This window comes from Bos indicus, chromosome 5, assembly GCF_029378745.1.
Source record: "Bos indicus isolate NIAB-ARS_2022 breed Sahiwal x Tharparkar chromosome 5, NIAB-ARS_B.indTharparkar_mat_pri_1.0, whole genome shotgun sequence".
Lineage (NCBI taxonomy): Eukaryota > Metazoa > Chordata > Mammalia > Artiodactyla > Bovidae > Bos > Bos indicus.
In genome coordinates this window covers 47,553,106-47,569,242 of record NC_091764.1, presented here as the reverse complement: position 1 = coordinate 47,569,242, position 16,137 = coordinate 47,553,106, and the positions used below count along the sequence as shown (strand labels likewise).

General features: G+C 44.2%; 1 protein-coding gene across 10 annotated transcripts in view; it reads right to left on the bottom strand.

Moving 5' to 3' along the window:
• Positions 1-159: 159 nt before the first annotated feature.
• GRIP1 (glutamate receptor interacting protein 1) overlaps positions 160-16,137 on the bottom strand; it is a 502,117-nt gene continuing 486,139 nt past the window's right edge. For all 10 annotated transcript variants that reach the window (XM_070789346.1, XM_070789345.1, XM_070789349.1 and 7 more), the window contains 2 exons: positions 3,478-3,624; positions 160-1,418 (listed from right to left, as the gene is read on the bottom strand). In XM_070789346.1, the coding sequence (XP_070645447.1) occupies positions 1,191-1,418; positions 3,478-3,624 (375 nt within the window). In that variant the 3' untranslated portion in view covers positions 160-1,190. The remainder of the gene's footprint in view (positions 1,419-3,477; positions 3,625-16,137) is intronic.

Below are 16,137 nucleotides of genomic sequence, written 5' to 3'. Positions count from 1 at the left end.
AATTATTGACCAAAATAAAAATGTTTGGAAAATAATTTTTCAGTATGGAGATTCTACAATCAATATACAGATCTATTATTTTTTAATATTCACCAAATAACAGTTATTAGTGTAACTATTCAAAATATCTGAACAAATGAAAACAGTTGCTGACAGACATTAAAAGCAACCGTCACAGTTTATTGCTTTGGGGGATGGTAATAATTGGCAATGCATTTCGTGAAAATGTATTTACAATTTCAGTCAGTGGCATGGCTCAGAACAAAAGACAGTCCAGAGTCATTTACGTACATGTGCTGTACACCCCTCAGTATAACCAGTTTTCAAAACATGTCAAGCAATATGAGTTTCATTTGCCTATCCTTAAGATAAACCTCATTTTAATAGACTCTTCATTCTCTCTTAAATTCTTAGTCTTGAATTTTAAAAATAAGATAATTTAACTAATTCTCAGTGTTACTAAACACCCTAATTCATTACCAGAGAATTTTCAGCTATTAAAAAAATGTGTCCTTAAAAAAAAAAAACCAAAAAAACAGGTCACAAGACATATCCTGTTTGATCATTTGTTGCATAGGGAATAGCATACATCTTAGTTAAAATCATTCCTATACTTGGGCAAAACATTTACCACCACCTATTATGGTCTCCTGCGTGCACCGTTGCTGAAACGTAAGATAATTTATACCTGTACCCCTCCCATAGCAGCAGTCCCAGCAGTTCACTAGGCTAGTTCTAGCAGAGCCAGCTTTATGAAAAGCCTTGTCAGTTAAATTCTTAACATGAATAACTTTGTAGTAAGAAACTGATTTCAAAGTGAATTAAGGAAATTATTTTAGAGAATATTTTCAAACAGACATTTCTCTTTTTAAAAAGGAACAGGGAGATGGACTTGTGAAAAAAATGTCCTCTGATGTTAACTGTAGAGAGGGGTGGCCTGTTTTTCTTTTTCTCTACCATTGGATTTGGCAGGGGATTGCCTGTCATATACCATAGTGATCACTAACAAAGAAGCCTCTTCAACTTGAAAAGGGAAGTGAACATGAGCCATGAGAGATTTAAAAGACCCCTGTGCTTGCGGTTAATGCCACGCGATTATCTGTGCTTCAGATGTCACAGAAATCTTAAAGGGATTTGTTTTTTAGCACCATGTAGATACTGTCTTTTGTCCCGCTTTATAAGAAGCGTTGCTATAGTGTATTAGTGGGTTCTCGTATCTCCAAATTACCACCGTGGCTCGGCTGTTGGAAAAAAGCACTGTTCTGTTCACTCCATTCTCCTCCTGGTAGAGTGTGTTCTAAGGACTTCTGTGAAGCCAGGGGGTTTCTACTAATAACCAGGTCCAGCTTATTACCAGATTCCGCTATGAGGGGTACGACGAGGCAGCAGTCAAAGTCTCTCGTTCGGACATGATTAACCTGAAATGGCAAGAAGCACCACGGTAAATTATTGTTACAGATAGAATTCCCAGAACCCAGAGTAACATTTCAGATATAACAGGTTGATAAGAGTCTCGAAAGTGCTTAAATGAGCACTCTGTACAGAGAGTCTATCCCAGCCCTGAGCACACTATAAGAGGGGTATAAGCTTACTTATTCTCTGCTACTAAACTGTAAGGCCCTTGATGGCAGGCAGCAGGGACACATCTAACATCCCCAAGCTGAGCAAATAGCCTTACTCATGGCAGGTGCTCCAAAGTGCTGTCATCCCCAATTTACGGATGAGGAAAGTGAGGCACATAATGGTTAGGAGAAGTGCCCAAGACCAGCAGTTGGTAAGTGGTCCAGAGAGGATGTTGGTGAGTGATCCAGCAAAGATGTGATCTCAGGCAGTCTGGCTGATTCCGAAGTTTGTGCTGTGTTTTGTTTTTTGTTTTCTTTCTTTAAAAAAATTTTTGGCTGCACCCTGCAGGATGTGGGATCTTAGCTCCCAGACCAGGCATTGAACCCATGCTCCCTGCCTTGGAAGGCAGAGTCTTAACCAGTAGACTGCTGGGGAAGTCCCCCACAACTCGTGCTCTTGATGATACTGAACTACCTCTCTCAGTAGTTCTCATGATCCCGCCCCCTTCTGAGCTTGTACGTGTGCTCATCTTCTTTCATGTTTCCTTATTCTTCCCACCCCCACCCCAAGTGTAAAAATCATCTCCATGCTGCTTCCTTCCATTCCTTGACTTTTCATTCTCTCTCCCATTTTCTCAGTTTGGGACCTGACCATTATATTGTACTGTTGTTTAGTTGCTAAGTCATGTCTGACTACCGTTAGTTCTCTTTCTTACTAGAAATCCACCCTAGGCAACTTTATCCAAATCCATGTGTTCAGTATCCCAAATCTTTAGTTTTGTCTCTAACGTCTCTCTTTAGCAACAAATGCAAACTGTAGGCTGCGTTACAGACTGTCCACCAGGATGCACAGAGGCATTAAAGGCTCAGGTCTGGCACAAGTGTCTTACCCTTACCTCCTGGTCTCCTTTCCTGTGATCCTCCCCTTCTTCACCCTACAGCAGTCCACCTATGACATAATTGTATTGTCTTTCTGAATTATGAAATATATCATTCTGCTTAAGAAATTAATATACCTCCAGAATAAAGTCTTAAAAGCTTGGCATTCAATGCCCTTCACAATTCTGAGTCCAGTCTGCTTTTATAGCCTCATCTTCCACAAAAGTAGGTATATCTCTAATTTACAGAGGTCAAATAATTTGTCCATCGTTATTTACTCAACAAATACTGGAGTATCTATGGAAAACGAAACTGTTCCATATTCTTAGGATAAGTCTAATTGTTATATTGCCATGGTAAAAAGATCATCAGAATTGGTTTTAAAACTGTCTAATGAATCAGTGTAAACTTGCTTTGGTGAACATGTGTGTAAAAGCCAGCCAGCAGAGCAGCCTCATGCTTTGAAAGTCAGCTATTTAGGGACAAACTCATTCTATTTGAATACACGTTCAAGACTGATGGCAACCCTTCTCCTGTTCCTGCAAAATGCTCTTCCTGAAAACTGGACATAAGATCCAGGAATTTGCTTTCCTCAGTAAAACCAAACCTGATCATGATATTACTCCATTAAGTAAAAACGGTTCAGCTTTTGGATTTTAGATACTGTGTGAGATGAGATATCAAACACTGCAAAATGGGAAATGGGAGGATAAGGTGCTAGCATGGCAGTCCACCCCAGTTTTCTTGCCTGGAGGATCCCATGGACAGAGGAGCCTGGTGCGCTGTAGTCCACAGGGTTGCAAAGAGACTGACATGAAGCAACAGCACGCACACATGCCTATTCTCAAGTTAGAATCTGCCGGGGAATGTATTCAGGGAAACACGCTGTTTCAGTAACTGGTAAATTCTACTAAGGGAAAAAGTGTCTATGCTCTCTAGGAGGGCCTCTGATCTGGTCTTGAGGCAAAGGAGGATGTGTGAGCACTGGTCAAATAAGACTTTAAAGAGTTAGATAAAATTTCATCTGAGGTCTTACCTGTAAGAGCCTATCGTAGGGCTTTAGCCCACCAAGATCTCCTGGCCCAGCTGGGCGAATATTTTTGACATAGACTCCTTTCTCCAGCAAGCCATCTGCTACACTGAATCCGAAGTCCTCCATGTCAGAGCCCTTGTACAGGGTCACCTGGAAGGTGAGAGAATGTGAGACGGGGGCGGCGGGGGGCGGTATTTAGGTAGGTTGAGGACGAAGCATCTTTTCAAACTAATTTCAGTAACATAATAGATTAGGCAGCTCCCCCCACCCCCCAGTCTTGGCACTAGTGGTAAAGAATCCACCTGCCAATGCAGGAGACTTGGGTTCAATCCCTGAGTCAGGAAGGTCCTCAGAGGAGGAAATGGCAACCCACTCTATTGCCTGGAAAACCACATGGACAGAGGAGCCTGGCAGGGTACAGTCCATGGGGTCGCAAAGCAGCAGCCATGACTGAGCATAGCACACACACACACACACACACACACCCCCAATTGTGAAGATTTTTCTATTCTTCAAGAACATCCTTGGAATTTCCAAAGTCCCACTCAGAACTGGAAAAGGAGGAGACATGCTGGAGAGATTTTTTTTTTAAAACTTGGAATCATCAGGTGTATACAGGTGAGAATTTCTCAGGGGCATGTTCTTGTCTCTGTTCTGGAGCAACCCCAGGTGTTGGGAGAAGCCAGAGTTAGCCCTTTGCAGCTGGATATTAGGACTAAGCCAAAGACCTTTCCTTCCTGCTCACCATGCCTGGCGCTGTGCTGGGTACAGCGCTCAGCATATCCTCTGCCTCTAAGCAAGAGCCAGGAAGCCCATCATTGTATCTTCTCTGGTATTCTAATCAGTGCTTCAGTACTGTAGGCAAAAAATATTGTGAAAGGGAGAGAGGCCAAGATAGCAGAGTAGAAAGACCCTGAGCTCACTTCCTCTCACGAGCACACCAAAATCACACCTATCTGGGGAACAACCATCGACGAACTAGAACATACCAGGAAATACCTACAACTAAAGGCAAAGGAACCACAATGAGATGAGGGCTTGGCGGGTAGGGTGGACTGGTGATATAATCAAATCCCATCCCCCCTGGGTGGGCAACCCACAAACTGGAGAATAATTATACTGCAGAGGTTCTACCGGAGTGAGCATTCTGAGCCCCACAGTCTGGCTCCCCAGCCCAAGGTCCAGCATCAGAAGGATAAGCCCCCAGAACATTTGGCTTTGAAACCCAGTGGGGCTTAACTGCAGGAGCCCCACAGGATTGGGGGGAACATAGACTTCACTCTGATGCACACAAAAATCTCATGCACACCAAGGGTGCACACAAAATCCCATGCATACCAAGACCCAGAACAAAAGCATCCATTTGACAGAAGGCTAAGCCAGACCTGCCTGCTGGTCTTGAAAAGTTTCCTGGAGAGGCGGGAGCTTGGCTTACCCTGGGTACATGGACATGGATGGCAGACATACTGAGGAATATTCAGCCACGTGAACACTCCTGGTGGCTGCTGTACTGAATCATTAGCACCAAGACCTGGCCTCACCCACAGACTATAGGCTCCAGGGCTGGGGCAAGTGCATGCTTGGCCACTCAGTCATGTCCAATTCTTTGCAACTGGATGGACTGTAGCCTCCAGGTTCCTCTCTCCATGGGATTTTCCAGGCAAGAACACTGAAGTGGGTTGCCATTTCCTCCTCCAGATCTTCCCGATCCAGGGATCAAACCCATGTCTCCTGTGTCTTGTGTTGGCAGGTGGATTCTTTACCACTAGTGCCACCTGGGAAGCCCCCAGACTGGGATGCTTCAGGGCGAACAATGACCTGGGCAGGGACACAGCCCTGCCCATTAGCAGGCAGGCTGCCTAACTTCTTAAGGCCCAAAGCCACCTCTGGACTCACCCCAAGACAGGGGCCTTGCCACTGGAGAGCCAAGACCCAGGTCCACTCACCAGTGGACAGGCTTAGGCTTTCTCTTCAGGAAGCCTGCACAGGCCTCCAGATGAGCCTCACCCACCAGGGGACAGACACCAGAAGCCCGAAAACTATGATCCCACAACGCAAGCTGGACCCTACCCCGGTGCCAGCTGAGCCCTGGCCCTGCCCACTAGCAGGCCAATGCACCCTTCTGGATACCACGAACTTCATAGCTGTATTGGGAAACTCCCCACCCTCCTTCTGACCCCCTAAATCACTGATCTGAAATGAGCTCTGAGGCCCCTGGGCCCTCCGGCCAGACTCTAGGAACCAGCTCTGCCTACTAGTAGTCCAGCACTAACCCCAGGACCTGACTTCACCTGTCAGTAGGTGGGCAACAGCCCAAGTCTTTGGGACCCTGTATCTGCCCACCAGTGAGCCAGCACCACCTCCAAGGCCTCCCAGGGTTGCACAATCAACCAACTGGTAACCTGGCCCAACTAAACAGTACGAGCAGCATCTGCATAGGGCAGGGCATGTCAACCAACCAAGCCTACTAGACTGCCTGCATGATCAGCCCACCACAAAGAAGGACCCTTGGAGCCCTCTTAGGGGGAACCCCTAGAGCATTTAGCTTCAGTGATGAAAGGGGAGTACACGGCTGGGACGCATAGGACGTCTCCTACAGAGGGCCACTTGTCTAAGGTTGAGAAATATAACTAATCTGCAATAGACATAAAAATACAAACAGCAACTGAGACAAAATGAGGTGGCAGAAGATTGTGTTTTAGATCAAGGAATAAAATTCCAGGAGAAGAACTAAATGAAGTGGAGAAAGATGATCTATCTGAGAAAGAGTTCAGAGTAATGATCTTAAAGATGATCAAAGAACTTGGGAGCAGAATAGATGCACAGAGTGAGAAGTTAGAAGTTTTCAATAAACAACTAGAAAATACAAAGAACAACCCAGCAGATGAAGTATACATGTATGAATGAAAAATACACTAGAAGGAATTAATAACAGACATTTGAAGAATAGTTAACACCTATTCTTCTGAAACTATTCCAAAAAATTACAGAGGAAGAAACAATTCCAAACACATTCTGTGAGGCCACCATCACCCTGATACCAAAACCAGACAAAGATATCACAAAAAAAGAAAAATACAGGCAGATATCACTGGTGAACATAGATGCAAAAAATTATCAACAAAATATTGGCAAACTCAATACACTAAAAGGATCATACACCATGATCAAGTGGGATTTATCCCAGGGATGGAAGGATTTTTCAGTATCCACAAATCAATCAGTGTGACATTACATTAACAAAGGATAAAAAGCATATGATCATCTCAGCAGGCACAGAAACACTTTTGATAAAAATTTTTATAAAAATTGATAAAAATTCAACATTCAAAGAAAAAAACTTACAAAACTTTAAAAAGAAATAAAATTCAACATCCATTTATGATTTTTAAAGTCTTCAAAAATGGGCATAGATGGACCCTACCTCAACATAATAAAAGCAATATATGACAAACCCATGGCTAACATCATATTCAATGGTGAAAAGCTAACAGCATTCCCTCTGAGAACGGGAACAAAACAAGGATGCCTACTCTTGCCACTTTTATTCAACATAGTTTTGGAAGTCCTAGCAGTCAGAGAAGAAAAACAAAGGGAATCCCAATTGGAAAGGAAAAAGTAAAACTCACTGTTTGCATGTGATATACATAGAAAAATCCTAAAAATGACATTAGAAAAGTACAAGAGCTCATCAATGACTTTGATAAAATTGTAGGATTCAAAATTAACATTCGGAAATCTGTTTTATTTTTGTATACTAACAATGAACTATCAGAAAGAGATATTAAGGAAACAATCCCATTTACCATCACATCAAAAAGGAATAAAATACCTAAGAATAAACTTACCCATGGAGGCAAAAAACCTGTACTCTGAAAACTACAAGACACTGATCAAAGAAACTGAGGAGGACACAAATAGATGAAAAGATATACCATGTTCTTGGCTTGGAGGAATCAATATTGTGAAAATGACCACAGTACCCAAGGCAATCTACCAATTTAATATGATTCTTATCACATTACCAATGGCATTTTTTCACAGAACTAGAAGAAAAAATTTTTAATTTGTATGGAAACACAAAAGACCAAAAATAGTTAAAACAAGCTTGGGAAGAAAACATAGGCAAAACACTCTCTAACATAAATCACAGCAGGATCCTCTATGACCCACCTCCCAGAGTAATGGAAATAAAAGCAAAAATAAATGGGACTTAATTAAACTTAAAAGCTTTTGCACAATGAAGGAAACTATAAGCAAGGTGAAAAGACAGCCTTCAGAATGGGAGAAAATAATGGCAAATGAAGCAACTGACAAAGAATTAATCTCAAAAATATACAAGCAGCTCATGCAGCTCAATTCCAGAAAAATAAATGACCCAATCAAAAAATGGGTCAAAGAACTAAACAGACATTTCTCCAAAGAAGACATACAGATGGCTAGCAAACACATGAAAAGATGCTCAACATCACTCATTATCAGAGAAATGCAAATCAAAACCACAATGAGGTACTATCTCATGCCAGTCAGAATGGCTGCGATCCAAAAGTCTACAAACCATAAATGCTAGAGAGGGTGCAGAGAAAAAGGAACCCTCTTACACTGTTGGTGGGAATGCAAACTAGTACAGCCACTATGGAGAACAGTGTGGAGATTCCTTAAAAAACTGAAAACTAGAACTGCCATATGACCCAGCAATCCCACTGCTGGGCATACACACCGAGGAAACCAGAATTGAAAGAGACACGTGTACCCCAATGTTCATCGCAGCACTGTTTACAATAGCCAGGACAGGGAAGCAACCTAGATGTCCATCAGCAGATGAATGGATAAGAAAGCTGTGGTACATATACACAATGGAGTATTCCTCAGCCATTAAAAAGAATACATTTGAATCAGTTCTAATGAGGTGGATGAAACTGGAGCCTATTATACAGAGTGAAGTAAGTCAGAAAAACACCAGTACAATATCAAATCAGATCAGATCAGTTGCTCAGTCGTGTCCGACTCTTTGCGACCCCATGAATCACAGCACGCCAGGCCTCCCTGTCCATCACCAACTCCCGGAGTTCACTGAGACTCAGTGAATGATGAGTGATGCCATCCAGCCATCTCATCCTCTGTCGTCCCCTTCTCCTCTTGCCCCCAATTCCTCCTAGCATCAGAGTCTTTTCCAATGAGTCAACTCTTTGCATGAGGTGGCCAAAGTACTGGAGTTTCAGCTTCAGCATCAGTCCTTCCAAAGAACACCCAGGGCTGATCTCCTTCAGAATGGACTAGTTGGATCTCCTTGCAGTCCAAGGGACTTTCAAGAGTCTTCTCCAACACCACATTCAAAAGCATCAATTCTTCGGCGCTCGGCCTTCTTCACAGTCCAACTCTCACATCCATACATGACCACAGGAAAAACCATAGCCTTGACTAGACGAACCTTTGTTGGCAAAGTACTGTCTCTGCTTTTGAATATGCTATCTAGGTTGGTCATAACTTTGCTTCCAAGGAGTAAGCATCTTTTAATTTCATGACTGCAGTCACCATCTGCAGTGATTTTGGAGCCCAGAAAAATAGAGTCTGACACTGTTTCCACTGTTTCCCCATCTATTTCCCATGAAGTGATGGGACCGGATGCCATGAGCTTCGTTTTCTGAATGTTGAGCTTTAAGAAGTCTTAGAAGACCTAGAAGTACTCCTTTAAGGAACACCCTCCCCTGGGGCCCGGCTTGAGTAGCTCCCTCATTCCTTCCTTGGGTCTGGTTTCGCAATTCCAGCCGTTCACCCTTCTCAGCTCTGGGCCTCAGCCTGTTCCCCCTGCATTAAGGCCAGTGCCACCAGCTAAAGCTTTCCCCACCCCCCAGGCCTCCTTCTGACCACCCACAAGAGATAGTCTGAGGGTCACAAGTTCATCAAATGTGTACTGAGTCTTTCCATGTTCTGAGCACAGTTCCAAGTGCTGAGAAACAGCAGTGAGAGGGGGGCAGAGAGAGAAGAGGTTGCCTTCCAGAGGGAAACACATTCATGTGTCATGTCCACTGAGACCCACTGTGCTGGACACCAGCCAATGTGCTCAGCAAGTCACACTCATTTAACAATGTGATGGCTTTTTTTAGTAAGGTTTGCTGCACACCCTCTGCAACAACCAATGCACATATCAAGCAATGATTGGGGTTTGCTTTTTAACTCTTGATTATTTTAAAATGCCCTGGAAGAGGAAATGGCAACCCACCGCAGGATTCTCGTCTGAAAAATTTCATGAACAGAACAGTCAGGTGGGCTACAGTCTATGGGAATGCAAAGAATTTGGCACGCCTGAGCGACTGAGCACATTTTAAAATGTATATTTCTTTTAACACACATCATACCCGAAATACATTCTTGCAAAGGAGTAAAACAATTTAGAACTATATAGGGCAAAATGTGAAGATTAGTACTCTCCAAGCAGGAGAGTATTCTTCTTCTATACCCAGTTATTTCACTTCAGAGAGGTATGGAATGTTGAAGGAAATGCAAAGTGGTCATTTGTGGATTTTTATGTCACTGGGCAGAGAACTAAAATATCATGCTGGCTGGGTCAAGTCTAATCACCAGGCAGTCTCGGTGGTTTCTGCCATATTGGAGGTGAGGAAATTCAAGCTCGCCCACAGTCACAGAGGTACTGAATAGTGGGGGCACGTCTGTCTGACTCCAGCCACTCAACTGTTATATTCTAATGCCACTCAAGTGCCTTATTTCATAGATTCTAAGATGTACTGGTTGTTTTTTTTTCCTTCATGTTTTCAGTTCTCTGAAATTAGGCCATGTTTTATAGGCAGGGGTATCTTAGGTCCTATGAAATAGGGTATACCAACATCTCACCCCACCTGCCTATTTCCCACAATACACTAGAAGGAAAGGGGCCAGAATTTTGTTACATCTTTGCTTTATGAGAAAGAAAAACAGCCCTGTCTTGCCAGTTAAAGGGTGGTTGGTCCTGAACAGATGCATCGCCATCTCTCAGAATGGTGTGAAAATGCAGTCTTGAACCCCACTCTGAACTGCTGTCTGCCAAGTTCTAAGCACACTGAAATTTGCTCTCCGTGGTACTTCACACACCAGAGGGGCTAGTACATGTTCTGAAAAGGAAATGAGGGGACTAATACCACTTCATTTAAAATTGTGTTTCTTACCCATCTTGCAGGATTGTTAGGGTCAAGTCAGATATCATCACTGGATGGTAGACTCATGATGGGTGTGCTTTATTGCTATATCTTTTTTTCACTGCTATATCCTCAGCCCTTCAAATAGTACCCAGCACAATGTAGGTTCACCTGGACTTTACGATGTGCTAGATGGGTAAGAAACACAATTTTAACTGAAGTAGTGTATGTGAAGTTTTAAGACCTGATATTAGTGGAAGGATCACTTTTGTGGCACTCACTTATACAATGAGAAAATCCTACCTGACTATAAAGAGGTGCGTGTATTAGCAAAGTCCAGTCCCCACATTTGACACGTACCTTAATGATGCATGCGTGCTCAGTTGCCAAGTCGTGTCCTGACTCTTGTGACCCCAAGGACTGTAGTCCACGAGGCTCCTCTGTCTGTGCCATTACCCAGGCAAGAATACAGGAGTGGGTCAGATGATCCATGGGGAGAGAATGATCCATGAATGAGAGAACATCCCCTCACCCAAAGCCAAAGTCATCAGGAGGGGAGGTTATGTTTTTGTTGGTAACCTGGACTCAGATAAAGGCCTGAGGGGAGATGTGGGAGATGTTCACCCTGCAAGTTCCTTGAGGGGGGCAAGGATCCTTGTTTTGTTTACTGATATATCCCAAACTCCTTAAATGGTACCTGCTACATTGTAGAGCTAGTATTTTGTTGAATAGATGAAGTGACTGGTTCTGACACACCATGTGGTTGAGTTTGGAAACTAGTCAGAACTGGCCATGATGTGCTGTGTGTGTGAATGGAGAGGAATTTAATTCTGAGGGTCAGGCCACGCCCTGCCTCCATGGCCCCAGGGCCATGCTGGAAATGAGCAAGGCACAAAGCTGCAGGGTGGCTGGGACTGGGCAGGACAAAGCTCCACAGTGACATCATGTGGTCATGAGAGGGAGAGCACCTATGACATTGGAGCCAGGTCTGTCTGCCGTCCCTTTGAGATGAGGAAGCCCCAGTCTTGTACAGGGAGTAGGGTGGGATGTGTGTGCTAAATCGCTTCAGTCGTGTCTGACTCTTTGCACCCTCATGGACCGTAGCCCACCAGGCTCCTCTGACCACGGGATTCTCCAGGCAAGAATACTGGAGTGGGTTGCCATGCCCTCCTCCAGTGGATCTTCCCCATTCAGGGATTGAACCTGCGTCTCTTATGTCTCCTGCATTGGTAGGCGGGTTCTTTATTATGAGCACCATCTGGGAAGCTCCAGGGTGGAATGTAGGGTTCTCCAACTTGAGATGCAGGACTTCTTGCTAATAAGGCTGTGGGACTTGTGTGAGTAGATTAAAAAGCAAACTGGATGCTACTTTTTCTACCAAGTTTGTGGAGTAGATCATACAGTTTGTACAAGAAAGGCAAAATGAATGCCAGTTCTTTCCTTTCATTTTTAAAATAGGGAATTAGTGGACTAAATATTTCCAGTGGTGTCCCAAGGAGGTTTTTTCCAGTGGGGAGGGGAATGACCTTTTAAAAGTACATTATCAGTATGAATCTATGCTATGCTATGCTATGCTAAGTCACTTCAGTCGTGTCTGACTCTGTGCGACCCCATAGATGGTAGCCTACCAGGCTCCCCTGTCCCTGGGATTCTCCAGGCAAGAACACTGGAGTGGGTTGCCGTTTCCTTCTCCAATGCATGAAACTGAAAAGTGAAAGTGAAGTCGCTCAGTTGTGTCCGACTCTTAGCGACCCCATGGATTGCAGCCTACCAGGCTCCTCCGTCCATGGGATTTTCCAGGCAAGAGTACTGGAGTGGGGTGCCATTGCCTTCTCCGATATGAATCTATGGGTCCTTTTATATATAATGTGTTACAAACAGCAACATTCTTTTGCAAGCTCAAGTTTCCTCATTTTTGGCCAAGTGGAGTCCTTCATGTTGATGTCATGTTGATATCATTATATGACCCACTTGCTCTGATAACTTCTCTGCTTTTTGGCACAAGATATCACAGACTAATAGAAGCAACAGTTAGAACACCAGGCATGGAACAACAGGCTGGTTCCAAATTGAGAAAGAGTACGTCAAGGCTGTATATTGTCACCCTGCTTATTTAACTTATATGCAGAGTACATCATGCAAAATGCTGGCTGGCTGAAGCACAAGCTGGTATCGATTGCCACGAGAAATATCAACAACCTCAGATATGCAGATGACACCACCCTTATGGCAGAAAGCAAAGAAGAACTAAAGAGTCGCTCGATGAAGGTGAAAGAGAATGAAAAAGCTGGCTTAAAACTCAACATTCAAAAAATGAAGATCATGGCATCCAATCCCATCACTTCATGACAAATAGATGGAGAAACAATGGAAACAGTGACAGACTTTATTTTGGGGGGCTCCAAAATCACTGCAGATGGTGACTGCAGCCATGAAATTAAAAGACACTCCTTGGAAGAAAAGCTATGACAAACCTAGACAGATATTTAAAAGCAGAGACATTATTTTGTTGACAAAGGTTTGTATAGTCCAATCTATGGTTTTTTTCTGAGTAATCATGTATGGATGTGAGAGTTGGACCATAAAGAAAGCTGAGTGTCAAAGAATTGATGCTTTTGAACTGTGGTGTTGGAGAAGACTCTTGAGAGTCCCTTGGACTGCAAGGAGGTCAAACCAGTCAATCCTAAAAGAAATAAGTCCTGAATATTCATTGGAAGAACTGATGCTGAAGCTGAAACTCCACTACTTTGGCCACGTTTTGTGAAGAACTGACTCACTGGAAAAGACCCCGATGCTGGGAAAGATTGAGACCATGAGGAGAAGGGGACGACAGAGGATGAGATGGTTGGATGGCATCACTGACTCAGTGGACATGAGGTCCATTGAGTTTGAGCAAACTCAAACAATGGAGTTTGAGCAAGCTCCAGGAGTTGGTGATGGACAGGGAAGCCTGGCGTGCTGCAGTCTATGGGGTCACAAAGAGTCGGCCACGACCGCAACTGAACTGAACTGATCATAGACTCGAGCTTCCTGGTGGCTCAGCAATAGACAATCCACCTACAATGCAGGAGATGGGGGTTCAATCCCTTTGTAGGGAAGATCCCCTGGAGGAGGGCATGGCAACCCACTCCAGTATTCCTTCCTGGAGAATCCCATGGACAGAAGAGCCTGGTAGGCTACAGTCCATGGGATCGCCCAGAGTCCGACACAACTGAAGCCACTGAGCACACAGGCACCTCATGGACTCACCATGGATACTTCCTGCCTCGACTGGAGGAAACACTCAGGTTTATTTCTAGGCCCTTTCGTCCTCATGTTCTTTCATTGAAGGTAGGAAGGGGAGGAATCGGGGGAGATGGGTGCAAAGGAGGAGGGGGCGGAGGTGACAAACAGCTAACATGCTTGGTGACAGTCTGTTACTCTTGGGACTCTGTTTACTAGTGTATGAAATGTCTCTACCCCAGGTCCCAGCTTTTGCACCCCTCTTTGGCTCTGTCTGTGGGATTTCTCGCCCTTCTTCTCCCTTTCCACTTTTGTTCCGAGTCATGTTCTCTCCCCGGACAAGCAGCACACCTACGGGGGATGGTGGCACATCTTAGTTATCTCTGTTGCATTAGTAATTAAGCATAGGCTTGGACAGCAGTCCTGTGGACCCTCTGGCTGGTTGCTACGTGGGCTGGCGTTTTCTCTGCAAGCCTCGCCACACTCTTCAGTCATATCTGAATATGAGTCACAAAGCCTATGTTTGCAGTGGACATTAGGAAGCCCACTTCTGTCTTAGCTCTGAGACATGTTTCTCAACACAGTGAACTGGAATCCCTGCAAGGGGGAACATTTGTTGCAGACCTAGAATAATAGTAAAGTTCTTCATTGCTCACCTGGCCTGTGAGTCTTGGGTGTTTACCCCACAGTTATTGAACCCAGAAGGGGTAAAAGGGTAAGTGTCACGAAACACTGCCAACACCAGGCAGTGGGGATACACTAACCACAACGGTAGAAATGGATGCCGACTAGTGCCAGGTTAGCAGATTAGCTCATTAACTGTAAAGCCACAGTTGCTGGCTAAGAGGCTTGGCTCTCCGGAACCTTAGACTTGATGTATCTCTATGGCAAACTCCTCAGGATGAGAGACTAATATATGGTTTAAATCTGAAAGTAATCTGTTTCTCTAGAAAGATTTCCTAAGGTTAGAGGAGACTGAATTTTAATAGCCAGTTCTATGATTCTCTTAGAAGTAGCAAAACAACAAAATGAAGCTTTAAAATGATACAGAGGTAAGACTCCAGGAATCAATAATTTTCACACAAATAGGACACACTGCTGGCTGGTCTCAAAATCAGCTGCAATAAATTGTGCCATGTGGCTGCTGCTCTCCTGCTTAGCTGCAGACGGGTAGTGCTTACCTCTGATGTATTTCCTGTTCAAAAATAATTCTAAGAATTCCAAGGTTTGAGTTGCATTTCCCGCCCCCCACAGATAAACCCCTTAACCAGGCACTTTCCGGTATATGATTGCTTTGATCTCCCAGCAACTCTGTGTGGCAGAAGCATGCCTTTCCCACTAACGAGGACACTGACCTTTGAACTTGACGAATGGACTTGTCCAGGTGGAATACAGTAAGCCTGAGGATTTCAGTATTAGAGTATCTGACCTCATCTGCTGTGTTCCTTCCACTGAATCATGATTTTTTTTTTTCCTTACTCTCCTAGCTGGTCAGGCAGTTTTTATCCATTTCCAACGGCCCAACAAACTAAAGATGAATAGTTTATCACATCTGCTGTATTTCTTTTCATCAGAGCTCTTCTGTGTTTTCCCCCAGCATCTGTGCAAACTGCTCCCAGCTGCTCCAGCTCTTTCCGCTCCAGCTCTTCGTGCTCCACCCTCACCCAAGAAAATCAAGATTTTTCTTGTAAGGTCTCTATTCTGTGCCAGGCTACCTTGGGGGAATCTGGATTATGAATACAAAGCTAGATTTTTCTGTTCCAAAAGGGCCAAGGAGCCTCTTGAAACAACACTCTGGGTAAGGATACAGTTCTACAAAACTCACTGCAATTGTAACCACTTGTTAACACATGCTGCAACTGCCTCTATCCCTCCTGAGAACAGAAGCCTTAAAAGGAGGTGCAGGACTTCACCATAATTCAAGTTGAGCTTTCATTGGTATTTCTAAGCAAGTTCATCCACAGGTCTGAATAATGTCCTTGAGGCAAAGAAACGTAGTCCTTGTGTTTTCCGTTTTGAGTCCCGTGAAAAGCCTTAGCAGCAGAGCCAGGTCTCTGCACTTGGATTTTAAGGGCAAGTGTGTCTAGTGTCTTGACCATGTCATGGTGAGTGATAGCCACCCCAGAAGCAGTCCCTATGCCCTGGCAGCCAGCCTCCCTGTGGTCAGCCCTTTGCTTGATGGCCCTTAAGGACCAAACCAATACCTGCTTATCAGAGACGGTTCCAGTTTGCCCACACACCACCGGGTACTTGAGTTTATTCTTCCAGACACCACTGGGGTAGCCCTGTTCCTTTAAACTTGACAATT